The sequence below is a fragment of the Notolepis coatsorum genome (assembly GCF_963971535.1).
Source record: "Notolepis coatsorum genome assembly, chromosome: 1".
Taxonomy (NCBI): domain Eukaryota; kingdom Metazoa; phylum Chordata; class Actinopteri; order Aulopiformes; family Paralepididae; genus Notolepis; species Notolepis coatsorum.
In genome coordinates, this window is record NC_140165.1 from 32388508 (window position 1) to 32406779 (window position 18272).

At 41.9% G+C, this 18272-nt stretch overlaps 1 protein-coding gene across 1 annotated transcript in view; it reads right to left on the reverse strand.

Annotated features, from left to right (window-relative positions):
* Window positions 1–16901, reverse strand: part of zranb3 (zinc finger, RAN-binding domain containing 3) — a 202725-nt gene extending 185824 nt beyond the window's left edge. Inside the window, exons 1-2 of the mRNA XM_084315238.1 lie at window positions 16775–16901; window positions 13344–13567 (exon numbers count right to left, since the gene is read on the reverse strand). Of these exons, the coding sequence (XP_084171364.1) occupies window positions 13344–13534 (191 nt within the window). The 5' untranslated portion in view covers window positions 13535–13567; window positions 16775–16901. The remainder of the gene's footprint in view (window positions 1–13343; window positions 13568–16774) is intronic.
* Window positions 16902–18272: the final 1371 nt, after the last annotated feature.

The window sequence follows — 18272 nt, forward strand, 5'->3', positions numbered from 1 at the left end:
CCTCCTCCTCCTCCTCCTCCCATCTCGACCTCATTTCTCCCTCTCAGTTGAGGAGCATGATTAATGTGCACGTTGCCACTGGTGCTTTTTCTAATTACCGTCACATAGGCCCAGTCAGCACAATGGATACCCACGAGTGCAAACACACACACACACACACACATACGCATGCACATGTACACACACTAAAGTGTGCGCACTCACACACACACACATAGTTGCATGCATATACACACATACAAACACAAATACCTCTACATACGTCAACACACACACCCTGATTCAAACACAGGCACAGACACACACACAATGGAGAGTCTGGTGGGGCAGGTGCTGCCATTTCTCAGCGCATTAATCATCCCTCTTTAAATAACTTGAGTGCTGGGTGGTTGATGGCTGTAGGCGGCTGGGGATGCTGTTGCCTAACAACGGCACGCTACCCGGCGCCCACGTCTCCCTCTAATATTATCTCTGAAAGCCACCAGCCCCGAAATGTCAGGAAATAGCCCCCCCCCCCCTCCACCCAGGTTAGACACTGCAATGTTGATGGTTTTGACCTCTGCACAATCATCTTTCTTTGTGTGCTCCCCCACCACCATTATCTACGCTGTGAACCATCTGGTTACTGTTCTCCTCTAAGATGTGAACCGTCTGGTTACTGTTCTCTAAGATGTGAACCGTCTGGTTACTGTTCTCCTCTAAGATGTGAACCGTCTGGTTACTGTTCTCTAAGATGTGAACCGTCTGGTTACTGTTCTCTAAGATGTGAACCGTCTGGTTACTGTTCTCTAAGATGTGAACCGTCTGGTTACTGTTCTCTAAGATGTGAACCGTCTGGTTACTGTTCTCTATGATGTGAACCGTCTGGTTACTGTTCTCCTCTAAGATGTGAACCGTCTGGTTACTGTTCTCTAAGATGTGAACCGTCTGGTTACTGTTCTCCTCTAAGATGTGAACCGTCTGGTTACTGTTCTCCTCTAAGATGTGAACCGCCTGGTTACTGTTCTCCTCTAAGATGTGAACCGTCTGGTTACTGTTCTCTATGATGTGAACCGCCTGGTTACTGTTCTCTAAGATGTGAACCGTCTGGTTACTGTTCTCTAAGATGTGAACCGTCTGGTTACTGTTCTCTAAGATGTGAACCGTCTGGTTACTGTTCTCTAAGATGTGAACCGTCTGGTTACTGTTCTCCTCTAAGATGTGAACCGTCTGGTTACTGTTCTCTAAGATGTGAACCGTCTGGTTACTGTTCTCTAAGATGTGAACCGTCTGGTTACTGTTCTCTAAGATGTGAACCGTCTGGTTACTGTTCTCTAAGATGTGAACCGTCTGGTTACTGTTCTCTAAGATGTGAACCGTCTGGTTACTGTTCTCCTCTAAGATGTGAACCGTCTGATTACTGTCCCCCCCCCCGAGCTGGCTTACCACTCCACATTTCAACGAGAGCACACACACACACACACACATCTCCCGGTGAGAGAAGTTAACTCTATTGATAATATACTGTATGATAGAAAACAGGGGTATATTTGCAGGTAGCACTGGTGCTACTAGTTTGTTTTTAGTTGCACTATCTGAAAAAATTGTCACACTATGAAGGCCTGCATATGGAATCTGGATCTGTAATGTGGGTGGGTGAAGTCAGGCCAATATCTGATACATGAATTACATCATATCGGAACCCAATACCAATATTAGATAGGATCTGTCCCATCTCTAGAATAAAGTTTAACTCATGAGTTAGCATCATAAGGCCATATGTTGGGTTTCTCTAGAATTAAGTTTAACTCAAGAGTTAGCATCATAAGGCCATATGGTGGATTTCTCTAGAATTAAGTTTAACTCATGAGTTAGCATCATAAGGCCATATGTAGTGAGGGCAGCTTTGAAGAGGATGAAGAGTGGGAAGGCGGTAGGCCCAGATGACATACCAGCGGAGGCCTGGAGATGCCTAGGCGAGATGGCAATGGTTTTTCTAACAAGATTGTTCAACAACATCTTGGAAAACGAGAAAATGCCAGAGGAGTGGAGGCAAAGTGTGCTAGTGCCGATTTTTAAGAATAAGGAAGACACACAGAGTTGCAGCAACTACAGGGGAATAAAGCTGATCAGCCACAGCATGAAGCTATGGGAAAGGATAGTGGAGGCTAGGTTAAGAGGAGAGGTGAGGATTAGTGAGCAGCAGTATGGGTTCATGCCAGGGAAAAGAACGACAGACGCATTGTTCGCCCTTAGAATGTTAATGGAGAAGTATAGAGAAGGCCAGAAGGAGCTGCATTGTGTCTTTGTAGACCTAGAGAAGGCGTATGACAGGGTACCAAGAGAGGAGGTGTGGTACTGTATGAGAAAGTCAGGAGTAGCTGAAAAGTTTGTGAGGGTAGTACAGGACATGTATGAGGGCAGTGCGACTGTGGTGAGGTGTGCAGTGGGAGTGACGGAAGGGTTCAAGGTCGGGGTAGGATTGCACCAAGGGTCGGCCCTCAGTCCTTTCTTATTTGCAGTAGTGATGGACAGGCTGACAGACGAGGTCAGGCAAGAGTCCCCGTGGACCATGATGTTCGCAGATGACATTGCGATCTGTAGTGAGAGCAGGGAGCAGGTGGAACAGAACCTGGAGAAGTGGAGGCATGCACTGGAGAGAAGGGGGATGAGGGTGAGCAGAAGCAAGACCGAGTATATGTGTGTGAATGGGAAGGAAGACGGAGGGGTGGTGATGATGCAAGGAGTAGAGGTACCAAAAGTGGACGAGTTTAACTACTTGGGGTCAACAGTCCAAAGTAATGGGGACTGTGGTAGGGAGGTGAAGAAGAGAGTGCAGGCCGGGTGGTGCGGTTGGAGAAGGATGACAGGGGTGATCTGCGATAGAAGGGTACCAGCAAGAGTAAAGGCAGTGTTTCCCATTAATTACCTAGACTGTGGCGGGACCTTATTGGCCACAGTTTTATAATGAACCAAAAAATAATTATAAAAAAAATAAAAGTCATAATTGTAATCAAGTATATTTTTTTATTTTCTAAAAAATAAACCAGTTCAACACAGGTAAGCACTTTTGCTTCATTTCTTTGATGGCTCAAATGTATGCTCTAGTCAATTTTGTGTTTTGAGCACAAAGTTCATCATAGATCTAGCCTCTTTATTTTGCTCTCAAAGTGTACCAGATTGATGCATTTAACTTTAAAACTTAAAAAAAGGTTGGGCCGAGGTTCACCCACCACAGTCTCACAAAATCCTGTGGGAAACACTGAAAGGGAAAGGTCTACAGCACGGTAGTGAGACCAGCTATGCTGTATGGTCTAGAAACAGTGGCGCTGACCAACAAGCAGGTGGCGGAGCTGGAGGTGGCAGAGATGAAGATGTTAAGGTTCTCTCTGGGAGTAACAAGGTTGGACAAAATCGAAAAATTTCTACATCAGAGGAACGGCCCATGTTGAGCAGTTCGGGCAGAAAGTGAGAGAAGCAAGACTGAGATGGTTTGGATATGTGAGGAGGAGGGAGGTGGGGTACATCGGGAGGAGGATGCTGGAGATGGAGCTGCCAGGAAAGAGGAGGAGGGGAAGGCCCAAGAGGAGGTTTATGGACACAGTGAAGGAGGACATGCGGGCAGCGGGAGTGACGGAGGACGACGCAGATGACAGAAACAGATGGAAACGGATGATCCGCTGTGGCGACCCCTGACGGGAAAAGCCAAAAGAAGAAGAGCATCATAAGGCCATATGTTGGGTTTATCTAGTTTAACTCATGAGTTAGCATCATAAGGCCATATGTTGGGTTTATCTAGAATTAAGTTTAATTCAAGAGTTAACATCATAAGTAGGGATGCTCGATATTGGCTTTTTTACCGATACCGATATTCCGATATTGTCCAACTCTTAATTTCCGATACCGATATCAACCGATATCAACCGATACCGATATATGCAGGGTTTCCCCATCCAAAAAACTGAATAATTTCAGGTGACTAATAATTTCACTGGATATATATATAACAAATATTCGTATTGTTTTTTTTTGTTTTTAAACCGATACCGATATTTTCCGATATCACATTTTACTGCCGATATCGGCCGATAATATCGGTCGGCCGATAATATCGGACATCCCTAATCATAAGGCCATGTGTTGGGTTTCTCTAGAATTAAGTTTAATTCAAGAGTTATCGACCATATGTTGGGTTTCTCAAAAATGAAGTTTAACTCATGAGTTAGCATACTACTTCAGTCCTCACAACTCAACATTCATTATATGGGGAATCTATGAGATTTAAAAACTGAAAAACCTCAACCTGAAAACGTGATAACTTTGACAGCCCTAGTATGTGGTTATTTCTATAATGAATCAATATAGTATTCCTGTGGTTTTACCATAGAAACACAATGTATATGGTTATTCCTATAGTGAATCACTATAGTATTTCTATTGTTGAGGTCACGATTCGATTCTCAATTCATAAGCTATTCTCGATTCAATACATGCATATTTGATTCTAGATTGCTGTTTTATGTGAATAGATTTTTCACACACCTATGCTATACGCCTATTCTATAATGACTGGTTGGTGTGAGAGAACCCACCGGAATGCTATCATTTTACTACAGTTCATTTTTGTATGGGGATACAAGAAGAAGCAAGTGCCACAAATACAGATTACAGATTACTAGAGTTTCAATTGAACCAAGTACGTAAACTAAAAGTGCTCGTTTCTGCCACTGGAACAGAAATCTCACTCTGAAATCCTGCAAGGCATGAGTTGCTGCAGGAAGACAAAAGTGAAAGCCTGGGAGAATTGGAGAGGAGCACACATTTACATTTACATTTAGTCATTTAGCTGACGCTTTTATCCAAAGCGACTTACAAGTTCTGTACGACAAGTCATCAGGAAGGGTACAACTCTATCAGCTGAGTAACAATGTTCATCAACGTGTTGCGTGTTACAGTGTAGGTTAGTTTATTAGGACAAGTGCATGACAGTAAGGTTAGTTAGGGTTAGATTTTTTTATTACATTTTTTTTCATTATTTCAGATAATGGTTGAAGAAGTGCGTCTTTAGTCGACAGCGAAAGATTGGACGGGATTCGGCTGTCCTAACTGGGGTGGGTAGTTAATTCCACCATTGTGGGGCAAGGACTGAGAATAGGCGGCTTCTCTTTGATGACCCTCCCGGAGCTTGGATAGGAGTAGGTCTGAGGCGGCCAGAAGATGCAGAGCGTAGGGGTCTTGAGGGTGTGTAGTTAGAGACCATTGACCGGAGGTAGGCGGGAGCGGTTCCCTTTGCTGCACGGTATGCTAGGTCGAGGGCCTTGAAGCGGATACGTGCAGCAATGGGGAGCCAGTGCAGGTCGCTAAGAAGTGGGGTGACATGGGCCGACTTCGGTAGGTTTGAGATCAGGCGGGCCGCTGCGTTTTACAGCACACGTTACCGTGAAACGTTTGTTGTATTGTAATACAGCTAGCTAAAAACAGCGGTTTGTGTTTGTGCATTTCCAAATTGTGCCAACATGTCGCCCACTTACGTTACCGTGAAACGTTTGTTGTATTGTAATACAGCTAGCTAAAAACAGCGGTTTGTGTTTGTGCATTTCCAAATTGTGCCAACATGTCGCCCACTTTGCGTAGCGTTCATAGACTACTAATATGGACACGCTGAAATGTACTAAACTAAGATTAAGATTTTTTTAGGGACAGTGCACATTAACTCAATCTGCGCCATTCACGTATATATAAGTGTTCTCTCGCCAACCGTTGAACGCCAATCACGTATATATACGTTATTTGGTCCGTTTTCCTTTTTTTCGATTTTAATATTCTATTCTGTCTCACGGACCTCTATGTTACTGTTAAAAGCCATACTGAGACCCCGAGAGTGTAATACTGGCCAGATCCTGCTAGGTGGCAGTATCGCCCACCCTTTGAAACCCTGTTCCAGACTGTGTGTCACAACTAATGTCGTCCGGGCAGAGAATTTTGGTCCAGGCAAGTCTAGCGGTTCATCCGAGCACATTGGAACACGTCCATGGCCCCTCGATGCATGGGTTGTGCCAGATTATGTCGGGGACCCGATGGACATCAATACTGGAAATCACGATCAGACAATTGGAATATTCTTTTTGGAATAACCCCGATCAAAAGGTAAGAACTATCTGATGTCAATTCCACCTTGATCCTACAATGATTTCATATCGATCCAGCCGATCAACGTATGTAGTATTTAAAACGAATGCTGTTGCTGAAGATCAGAGCATTAAAAAACGACCCCCCCCCCTTTGATGCATTCATGATGAAACATAATACCCATTATATACCTTTGATTTGGAAACAGTAGCGTGTCCAATCGAGCAACACGAACGCATTTAGCTAAATTCACATATCGCTCCATAACGCAGTTCCCAGGAATTTGCCAGGATCACTCTGAAACTATACAATATTCACGACGGGATAACACGCGAACGTATACATGAAAAAATGTATTATTTTTTACATGTTGGACGAGGGATAGTTATTGTCAAATGAGCCATAGTATTGTCTCCATAGCTATAATATGGAATATAGATATAGCCCTGCAAACACCACGACGCACAATGAAAATGCCTATATTTTAGCGTGGCCCAGTGAGAACGGGATAAGGATAATAGCTGGCAGTGAATGAGTTAATCAACATCTTCAGTTTCCACATCAATGTAAATGTGCCAGAATTAGGTAATGAACTAGTTTTCATCTGTAGTCCCTGCCTACCATGCATGTCTTAACTACTGTAAACATCAGTTTGGCTACTACTGCTAGCCAAAGAGAACACCTCATGTACTGTAAATAAATGCAATTATGCCACATCAATGTGGAACGCCCTACCCAAAGCTGTAAAGGAATGTGAATCCCTACCCACATTCAAAACCGCTCTTAAAGAGCACCTACGGGAGGCTGCAATTCGAAACTGGCCACCGTAAATGTCCAAACCCCCCACCCCCACCCCCTCCTAATAGACAGTCTCCTCCCCACCGCATGTATATATTCTCTCCCCGCCGTATATGTATTTTTTTCTCCCACCCACCCACCCACCCCCTCCAAATGTACAGTCTCCTCACCACCGGATGTATATTTCTCTCCCACCCACCCACCCACCCACCCACCCCCTCCTAATGTACAGTCCCCTCCCCATCATATGTATATATACTCTGTCAGGATCTATGAGTAACAGTACTGTATATTTGGATACCGTATATGTCACAAATGTATCAGTACTAAATACCTATATGTCCCTATGCCATAAATGTCATGTATGTTGAGTATGTCATAAATGTCAATATGAATTGAAAATGGGGGACCCTGATGTAAACAAGATAAACGTCTTTCTCTGGTCTGCATCCCCTTAACAATTGTGTGTATTGAGCCGTACTGTATTGTACCCATTCGGCAATCTGTTAAATAAAGTTCTCATTCATTCATTCATTCATTCATTCATTCATTCATTCATTCTGTACCAAAAGGATGTTGTTGGAGAAACCTGCTACAGACAGAGTGTGGAGGTAATGTAATAAAATGGTAAATGACTGTTTTGACTGACAATAAGCATTGCTCTGCATCGTTATTGCTGCCATCAGATCATGCGAGTACTGGATCTGGGAAAACATGACTCATGCCCGTCCCCAGTATGTAACTCCTTATTGCTCCTGCCACCAACACCTGTCCCCAGAGAGACACTGCTTACTTCCCATCGATGCCTTCATTGACCAGTGTAGCCGTCCACACTGTACAACTAGAGCCAATTGACTCCTGACCCGCCCACATAGCAAATCAGTATGTACCAGTGTCTCTGGATCGATGGAGCTGCTCATCACAGCAACACACACACGCACACACACCTTGCAGGCTTAAGACAATAAGGGGACCAATTGTTTTGGGAGAGGTTTTCTGTCTCTACTGTGAAACTAGATTTTGTCGCAATTAAATCAGCAGGGTAGGGCTCAACCTGACAGAATAATTAAATCAGCAGGGCAGGGCTGAACCTGACAGAATAATTAAATGAGCAGGGTAGGGCTGAACCTGACAGAATAATTAAATGAGCAGGGTAGGGCTGAACCTGACAGAATAATTAAATCAGCAGGGTAGGGCTGAACCTGACAGAATAATTAAATGAGCAGAGTAGGGCTGAACCTGACAGAATAATTAAATCAGCCGTATCTAAATAACAACATTTTTACTCATCTCACTTAGTAGCAAGGCTTACAGTAACATCTCACTTGGTAGCTAGGCTTACAGTAACATCTCACTTGGTAGCTAGACTAACAGTAACTACAGTAACATCTCACTTGGTAGCTAGACACTAACAGTAACTACAGTAACATCTCACTTGGTAGCTAGACTAACAGTAACTACAGTAACATCTCACTTGGTAGCTAGACTAACAGTAACTACAGTAACATCTCACTTGGTAGCTAGACTAACAGTAACTACAGTAACATCTCACTTGGTAGCTAGACACTAACACTAGACACTAACAGTAACTACAGTTGGATTCTATTATATGTTGTACCACTGTATTGCACATCGTCGCGGGCAAGACCAGCCGCATTTCATTGTATACCTGTATGCCGTGACAATTAAAACTCTTGACTTGACTTGACTTGAGTAACATCTCACTTGGTAGCTAGACTACTAGCAGGGTTTTTGGACCCCAGGAAGAGTAGTCTCACTTTGGTGTAGACTAATGGGGATCCACAATAAAACAATAAAAACTAACATGGTCGGTCACCGTGGTTCAGACGTTCATTGCTGGGTTAAGTACTTCTATTCTATTCACATAATATGCTTACTACATATATCTATTCTATTCACATATATGCTTACGAATTGTATCTATTGCTTAGTCCGCCCATCACAATCACGCGAACTGTCTAACGCCTGTCCCGTCTCTCTGTCTCCCTGTGAGTGGCTGTCTCGGAGTGATGACCGGAGTGTTGGACGTCCCGTGATGAAGACCGGGAGGATACGACCCTATCTGTGCCGCCCCTTCGCCTCAAATAATAATAATAATAATAACTTTATTTGTATAGCACTTTTCATACAGAAATTGCAGTTCAAAGTGCTTCACAACAGTAAAAAAAAAAATACAGGCATAAGCGAGCATGAAAAACATAGAGAGGTAGCAAGGTAAGGTAAATCACAGTGTTTCACATTAGGATCTAGTATCCCAATAGGTTCTCTGTTTACAGTTTCATTCAGTAATACAAATAACAAAAAGTTTAAAATGATTCGGTTCAAAAATAGTCTAAAAATTATAAAATAGAACGGACATACAACAGGGTATTTAACATATAAACAGGGTATTTAACATATAAAAATAGATCAAATAGATCCGCTATCAGCTCTATATTTAATCTTTCAAAAATGTTCAGTTGCTATCGCTATCAGCTCTATCTTTAATCTTAATCTTTCAAAATGTTCAGTTGCTATCGCTATAAGCTCTATCTTTAGTCTTTCAAAATGTTCAGTTGGTATCGCATGCACTTATCTGTGTTTCACTAGTACACACATGAGTGCATACCTACCAACTGTTCACCTGTTTTATTGCAACACTACTATCACCGACATCTAAGAAGGGAGATCCCCCCCTTGAATGGCCCTTCTAAGGTTTCTCTCCTCCACATTGCCTGTGGTGCATTTTTTCCTATTGCTAGGTTTTAGTGAGTTTTCCCTTACATTCGCGTGGTGTGGGAGTGTTGCATTTATTTATTTTGCATTTATTTAAAAAAAATTGGACTTTATGGTGTTCTTGTTTTGTTCTTGACTTATTGTGATGTTTCTTCTTGACTTGTTTAAAGAAGACGTGTCCGGCCCATGGGGACATTAAAGTGTGTTGTCGGGCATTACAAATACATTTGATTTGATTTACCCTGAAGACTCTGGCAGGAGCACTCATTCAGGGGTACTACGACTATGCTTGCACCTCATGGTACCAAAGCACCTCAAAGGCGCTAAAAACAAAATTACAAACATCTCAAAACAAACTGGTCAGACTACTGCTTGACCTTACTCCTAGAACCCACCTCACCCCTGCCCACTTTGACAACCTAGGATGGCTTAGAGTAGATGACAGAGTACAGCAACTTGCAATGGGCCTGGTCTACAAGATACACTACACGACCAAGGTACCCATGTACATGGCAAAATACTTCCCAAAGGTCAGTGAATACCACGATCACAACACCAGAGGGAGCTCCACAAATCATGTTAAACCCAGATTCGGCTCAAATAAGGGACTAAACACGTTTCGCAATTATGCCACATCAATGTGGAACGCCCTACCCAAAGCTGTAAAGGAATGTGGATCACTACCCACTTTCAAAACCTCTCTCAAGAGACACCTACGGGAGACTGCAATTCAACACTGGCCCCTGTAAATATCCTAACCCAACCCCCTCCAATGTACAGTCATTTACCTAGTATGGTTTTGTCAATAGTCCAATGTACAATTTTGTTTGTTTGTACAGAGTCTCCCCCCCCTCAATGTACAGTTTTGCTTGTCTATACAGTGTGCCCCCCCCCCCCCAACCACCTCCAATGTAAATTACCCAGTATGGTTGTCAATATCCCAGTGTACCCAACCCCCCCCACCCAACCTCCTCCAATGTACAGTTTCTACGTCAAATGTATATACTCCCTTTTCTTGACTCCTTCTGTATCACAAACAGTACTGTATTTGCAAATCTGGTATGTCATAAATGTATAGATGTAGCAGTACTGACTATCTGTATGTCATGTATGTCATATATGTCCTGATGAATTGAAAATGGGGGACCCTGGTGGAAACAAGACGAAAGTCTTTCTCTGGTCTGCATCCCCTTAACAATTGTGTGTATTGAGCTGTACTGTATTGTACCCATTCTGCAATCTGTTAATAAAGTTTTCAATCAATCAATCAATCAATTTGATCTATAGTAACATCTCACATGGTAGTTAGGCTAACAGTAACTACTAACTACAGTAACATCTCACTTGGTAATTAGACTAACAGTAACTACAGTAACATCTCACTTGGTAATTAGACTAACAGTAACTACAGTAACATATCACTTGGGAGTTAGGCCAACAGTAACTACGGTAACATATCACTTGGGAGTTAGGCTGATAGTAACTACAGTAACATATCACTTGGGAGTTAGGCCAACAGTAACTACGGTAACATATCACTTGGGAGTTAGGCCAACAGTAACTACAGTAACATATCACTTGGGAGTTAGGCCAACAGTAACTACGGTAACATATCACTTGGGAGTTAGGCTGACAGTAACTACGGTAACATATCACTTGGGAGTTAGGCTGATAGTAACTACAGTAACATATCACTTGGGAGTTAGGCCAACAGTAACTACAGTAACATATCACTTGGGAGTTAGGCCAACAGTAACTACAGTAACATATCACTTGGGAGTTAGGCCAACAGTAACTACGGTAACATATCACTTGGGAGTTAGGCTGATAGTAACTACGGTAACATATCACTTGGGAGTTAGGCTGATAGTAACTACAGTAACGTCTCACTTGGTAGTTAGGTAGTGGTATGTCTATCAATCGCAGCAACAAATGCAAAACGTAACGCTACCTTAGCTGCATTACATTACAGACAGCTGAGGCTAATTTCACTGGGAAATTGGTTAGACTGCTTGTTCTACAATCTATTTCTCCCTGTATGATTGTTGAGGGTAAAGGTGTAACATTGCCAGCTCTTTGATAAAGTGGGCCTGTCATTTACTGTTGGAAGTTCTATATGGCTGGAAAATGTTCTGCTATCAAACTCTTGGATTTGTACGTCAGGATGAGTGTCTAGCTCAGGGGTGGCCAACCCGCGGCTTGCAAGCCGCATGTGGCTCTTTGCCCGTCAATGTGTGGCTCTTCCATCCATAAAAAAAAATAAAAATAAAGATATTATAATATATATATATTTATTTTATTATTATTTTTTCTTTTTTTGCATGTCACTCATTCCATACGGACGTAGAATAAACATTTACAGATTTTCTTTTAATGGTCCATTTGCATGTTCTTGGTATCTGAATCTAGGGACATCTATGGATCTCAGGGAATGTATTCCCAGTGTCAGAAATAGTGTGTCTGTTACTAGGCTTGAGTAAATTGTAATGAACCAAAGGAGAATATCAATTATATTTAAAAAAAAATAATAAAAATCTTTGACTGTGAATAACATCATGCTAAAATTTACCAGACCTGAAAAATCTAAGCAAATGAATAAAGGGAAGATGATTAAACAGGTTTTGTAGATACAGTACTGAATTCTGCCATCTTTTTTATAATGTAAATTTCTCCACCATTTTTCATCATATTGCAACACCGTTTTTTGCTAGACGTTCACAGAAAGGTAGAGAAACTAACTGCGTTCTGTTTTATGGCAATAACGTTCAGGTTTGTGGGAGATAATCCCAAAAAATAAAAGAAATAAAAAAGTAAATCCAGAAGTCAGATGATTGACAGGGGCTGGCGTGAGCTGGGTAGGGTAGTTTTTCGAAATTCGAAAGCCCTGAGTCTCTTCTTTCAAAAGACTACACTCACTTTTGGCTGCTCCACTTCCTCCTGTCAAAATGCGCCGGTTTCCGACTCAATGCCCTGAGATTTCTATAATCTTATATTTCACTAATAACAGTTAAAATCATTGGTAAACAAACGTAATGCTGAAAATATACACTTTTACTGTATATTTCGGGCATAAGCCCTGTGAGGCCCAAATTAAAAAGACATTAGCAACTTCAGAGGGTGGGACATATAAAACACATTTACTATCAAATAGCATTGTGAGGCTGAACAACAGGACCAATTGACTGACTATACATGTGCTTAAAAATTTAAATAAACATTTACAGACTTTTTTTCTTTTTTTTTTAAATGGCTAAACGTGATTTTGTAATTTTGCAACCGTGGGTCTCACAGGGTACTTTTAACCCTGTGAGGCCCAAATAAAAAAAGACATTAGCAACTTCAGAGGCCAGAGGGTGAGACCTATAAACACATGAAGGGTGCCGTGACTGAAAAAAAAGGTTGAGAAACGCTGGTATATGGTGTGGCTCTTTGTGGTACCACAGTAATTTTTGTGGCTCTTAATCTCTGACTGGTTGGCCACCCCTGGTCTAGCTAGATGTGGGTAGTAACAGTCAAAATACAACATCAAACTGCTAAATAGACCCAGAGATATTAGGTCCATCACCAGTGTTGTCTTAACAGCTTGAAGGTGTTCTAGGGTAGATGTTTCCTTTAATCAACAGAACCATTCATGGCAAAGGAAGTACCCGACTGTATGAGTTCAAGTGACCCGTTCTGAAGACAAACAGAGACCACATTACCTGCCATTCCTAGACAAGGCAAACTCAACTCCTTCTTTTTGGAAAGGCATCAGTCGCTTTTGGAGCTTCGGCGGAAGGACCGACAACTGCTTGGACCATCTGGCATCCCAGCAGGGGGTCTGTAGGCCGCCGCCGCCACCGTCCATTTCCATCAATGAGTCGTCGTCAATGTCCTGACTTTCGCTCATCATTATCACAGCGGGACCGGGCTGTCAGCTGGGTTTCTAGAGAGGAGAGAGAGACAAAGACGGCTACCTTTGAATACCTGCATGCATGCACACACACACACACACATACAAACACCCCCTTTCATAACTAGTTAACTGCTTGTGCTTGATCGCTAGCATTGCTGCCCTTTGTGCTCCAAACACAGGACTCATGGGGTAGGACATGTTTGAGCCTCTGTGAGGAAGCGATGTGAATGACACCTGTACTGTAACACATGCATTGCATACCATTATCATTATGCACGTTTAGCTTAATCATGCTAAGCATCTTTTGAATATTCTTCTAAATGACATGTAGGCCTACTGCTGTAAATCACAATTATTTGGATTGATATTGAAATCACGAGTACTCATTGATTTGAGAACATCATATGACCATAATCCGTGATGCAACAACAAGGTTATAGATGAATGACTAAATCTCACTTGGACTATTCCAATAAATCAATCTACAGTACAATGAATATATTATTGTCATACTCATCATAGCCACTGGAGCAACTTCTAAGTTTGGAGAAAGAATGAAGGGAGAGAGAGAGAGAGAGAGAGAGAGAGAGAGAGAGAGAGAGAGAGAAGTACATTCAAGAAGGAAAGACATGCGAGAAGTTGGAGCATAACATTTAGTGACCCCTTGACTCGTTCGTTTTGAGACCACAACACATAATACCTATATTTCCCCAAAAAATGTATTACGTAATTTTAAGTGAATGAATGAATGAATGAATGAAAACTTTATTTAACAGATTGCAGAATGGGTACAATACAGTACGGCTCAATACACACAATTGTTAAGGGGATGCAGACCAGAGAAAGACGTTTGTCTTGTTTACATCAGGGTCCCCCATTTTCATTTCATATTGACATTTATGACATACTCAACATACATGACATTTATGGCATAGGGACATATAGGTATTTAGTACTGATACATTTGTGACATATTATACGGTATTCAAATATACAGTACTGTTACTTAGGGCTGGGCAATATGACGATATTATATAAATATCGGGTACAGTTCATTAACGATACACTTTTTCAACGTATCGTGGATATCGTGATGTTTTGCCCAAGAGGATTGTGTCGCGTCAATCTGTCCACACGTTACTCGTTCATATCTCAGCCTGTGCTGAGATATGCCCATTCCGCGGTCTGTTAATAAAGTTTTCAATCAGACAGATGTATGGAAAGGCTTTTATTATAACATTCGTTGTAGTAAAATCATTATGCCTCATTTAGTCAAGCACTGGTCTCCTACTCGACGGCCGCGGGGAGCTAACGTTAGTAGCTTTGTTGATGTTTAGCACACGGGACATTCAGGAAGTCAAACGCTTGCCGATTGGTGCTAAGAACAGCAGGGCGGGTGCAAGCGGTGTGACGTCATTGGCAGACTCGACTGTCAATCAAAATGATTATGTTTCCGTCAGAATGAATGAATGAAAACTGTATTAAAAGGTTGCAGAATGGGTACAATACAGTACAGGAGGATGAAGACCAGAAAAAGACTTTCGGCTTTTTTACATAAGGGTCCTCCATTTTCAATTCATCAAAACATTTAGAGACATACATATATACAGTAGTTTCATAAAAATGCTAAAATGCTATTTATTGATTGATTGATTTAAAACTTTAACATATTGCAGAATGGGTACAGTACAGCTCAATACATACAATTGTTAAGGGGATGCAGACCAGAGAAAGACTTTAGTCTTGTTTACATCAGGGTCCCCCATTTTCAATTCATCATATTTCATATCTAAATCATATAATATCTCATATGCAATATATAATCTAATAATCTAAATCTAATATAAAAATGCTAACTGCATGGGTATTTTATTTTGTCTTTAATGTTAGCTTGCAAACTCAAATACTGTCTTGGTAAGCCTCATAATGAATTGTTTGGGGTAAAAAAGAAAAACATCGTGATGTGTATCGTGTATCGCCGAAAGGTCAGAAAATATCGTGATATCATATTTAGGCCATATCGCCCAGCCCTACTGTTACTCATAGATCCTGACAGAGTATACACATATGATGGGGAGGGGACTGTACATTAGGAGGGGGCGGGTGGGTGGGAGAGAAATATACATATACGGCGGGGAGAGAATATATACATGCGGTGGGGAGGAGACTGTCTATTAGGAGGGGGTTGGGGTGGGGGGTTTGGACATTTACGGTGGCCAGTTTCGAATTGCAGCCTCCCGTAGGTGCTCTTTAAGAGCGGTTTTGAATGTGGGTAGGGATTCACATTCCTTTACAGCTTTGGGTAGGGCGTTCCACATTGATGTGGCATAGTTGCGAAACGTGTTTAGTCCCTTGTTTGAGCCGAATCTTAGTCGTATAGTGTATCTTGTAGACCAGGCCCATTGCAAGTTGCTGTACTCTGTCGTCTACTCTAAGCCATCCTAGGTTGTCAAATTGTGCAGGGGTGAGGTGGGTTCTAGGGGTAAGGTCAAGTAGTAGTCTGACTAGTTTGTTTTGTGATGTTTGTAATCTTGTTTTAGCACCTTTGAGGTGCTTTGGTACCATGAGGTGCAGACGTAAGTAAGATACACTTACTTAAAATGAAGTAAGAGACACATAAGAAGTGGCGTTAAGAAACACGGACACACAAGAACGACCATTATTATGTAGGTACAGTGTACAGTATGGTTAATAATACTGTAGCTAGTATCACATGCAGGACCAGCTGTTTAACGTCAGCTATGTAGCCGATTACTTGCTGGGGTTCTGTGTTGTTGGAAGTTTAGCTTGGTAGCTTTGATTGAATTGATTGAACAACTTTATTAACAGATTAAAGAATGGGTACAGTACAGTACAGCTCAATACACACAATTGTTAAGGGGATGCAGACCAGAGAAAGACTTTCGTCTTGTTTACATCAGGGTCCCCCATTTTCAATTCATCATAAGCTAACTGGTCATGAGTCTGCTAACCGTCTTAGCGTTAGCCAAACAATAGAAAAGCCCGTGCACAATTTCCATAAATACAGATGAGTCTGTACCAAGAGTGTTTCTCCTGTTGGAACACTATGGATTTTAAACGTGAGCAGAAGACAGACACACGTGTAGCGTGTTTACAAGAGTATAATACGTCACACTGAAAGCTTCCGTTTACATTATTGACAAGCGGTTAGCAACTTATACAGGAGACAAGCCATTCAAAGTCACCACGTCATGCATTGAACTAAGTTGAACTTACGTTGCATTCGTTATTAACGTTAGTGGCAGTGCAGAGATGATTAGCTAACCCTATAACCCCATCATCACAGACGCAAGAGTATAATTATGAAACCTTCGCGGCAAATTCTAGGTGCACTCGATTTGGGTCACTTGTCAACACCGGAAACACGCTGCATGTACGCGCGCTGTTTTCAATCATACACTACACGTGTCATACATGGAGCATGCGCACAACGAACCCCTGGACTAACTAGCTGCTGCCTGTTCTGCACACTAGAGACATATAGTAAGTTCCTTCTCCTGAGTCCTGCACACTAGACTCGAGACAGACACAGAGTAGTTCCTTCTCCTGCACACTAGAGACAGACACACAGTAGTTCCTTCTCCTGCACACTAGAGACAGACACACAGTAGTTCCTTCTCCTGCACACTAGAGACAGACACACAGTAGTTCCTTCTCCTGCACACTAGAGACAGACACACAAGTAGTTTCCTTCTCCTGCACACTAGAGACAGACACACAAGTAGTTCCTTCTCCTGCATACTAGAGACAGACACAGAGTTGTGTTTGTTTGTTTATTTTGATCTCCATTGGTTCTTCCATAGTGCATAGCATAAAAACACGTGTAATACATACAGTTTCACAAAAACAATACAAAAGTACAAAGCATACATTCAAGAATATACATACGGCAAAAGGTTACATTTTAATCACATTACAGTCATACTAATTAAAAGTTAATCAAGTAACGGTTATAAAGGTTCTTTAAAAGTAAATTCCCTTTATGTTTTGTTTAACACATTTCCTTGGTAAGCTCCTAATTTGCTCAATAGGATAATGTTCTTATTCCAGTGGCAAGCCTAGTCTATGGTAGTACATGTGATGCTCTCCTGTGATGCTAATCTGTGATGTTCTCATGTGATGTTCTCATCTGTGATGTTCTCCTGTGATGCTAATCTGTGATGTTCTCCTGTGATGCTCTCCTGTGAAGACCATCCTACTACCACCCCTCTCTATCTCTAGACCATTCTACCATCCTACTCTAGGCCAAGGTAGAAAGGGATGGTAGGATGACCTAGAGGCAAAGTAAGTTAACTTTAGTTCAGTGCACATGATGTGGGGACTTTGGAATGGGGGACAATGTCATGGCTTGTCTGTCTAACCTGCTAATAGCTTGTGAATAATGTAAACAGAAGCGTTCAGCATTACCTCCTCTTGTACACACTACAGGTGTGTTGTCCTGCTGCTGTATGAGTCGTGTGTCACATGATGCTCACATGACGACACGTTATGTAGATTTAATATATATAAACTTAGTTCATTTACAATCCGGCGGTCTTCAAATTGGTTGTAAAAGTGTTTCCACAGGAGAAACACTATTGGTATCTGTCTTATCAATACTCATCAGCATTTGTGTAAATTGTGTATCAAATGTATGAGAGAGCGGGGAGGTGAATAGCGTAACCTCCACTCCCACTGACTAAACGGAGGTAACGCAGGCTCCCTAGCCTGCAGG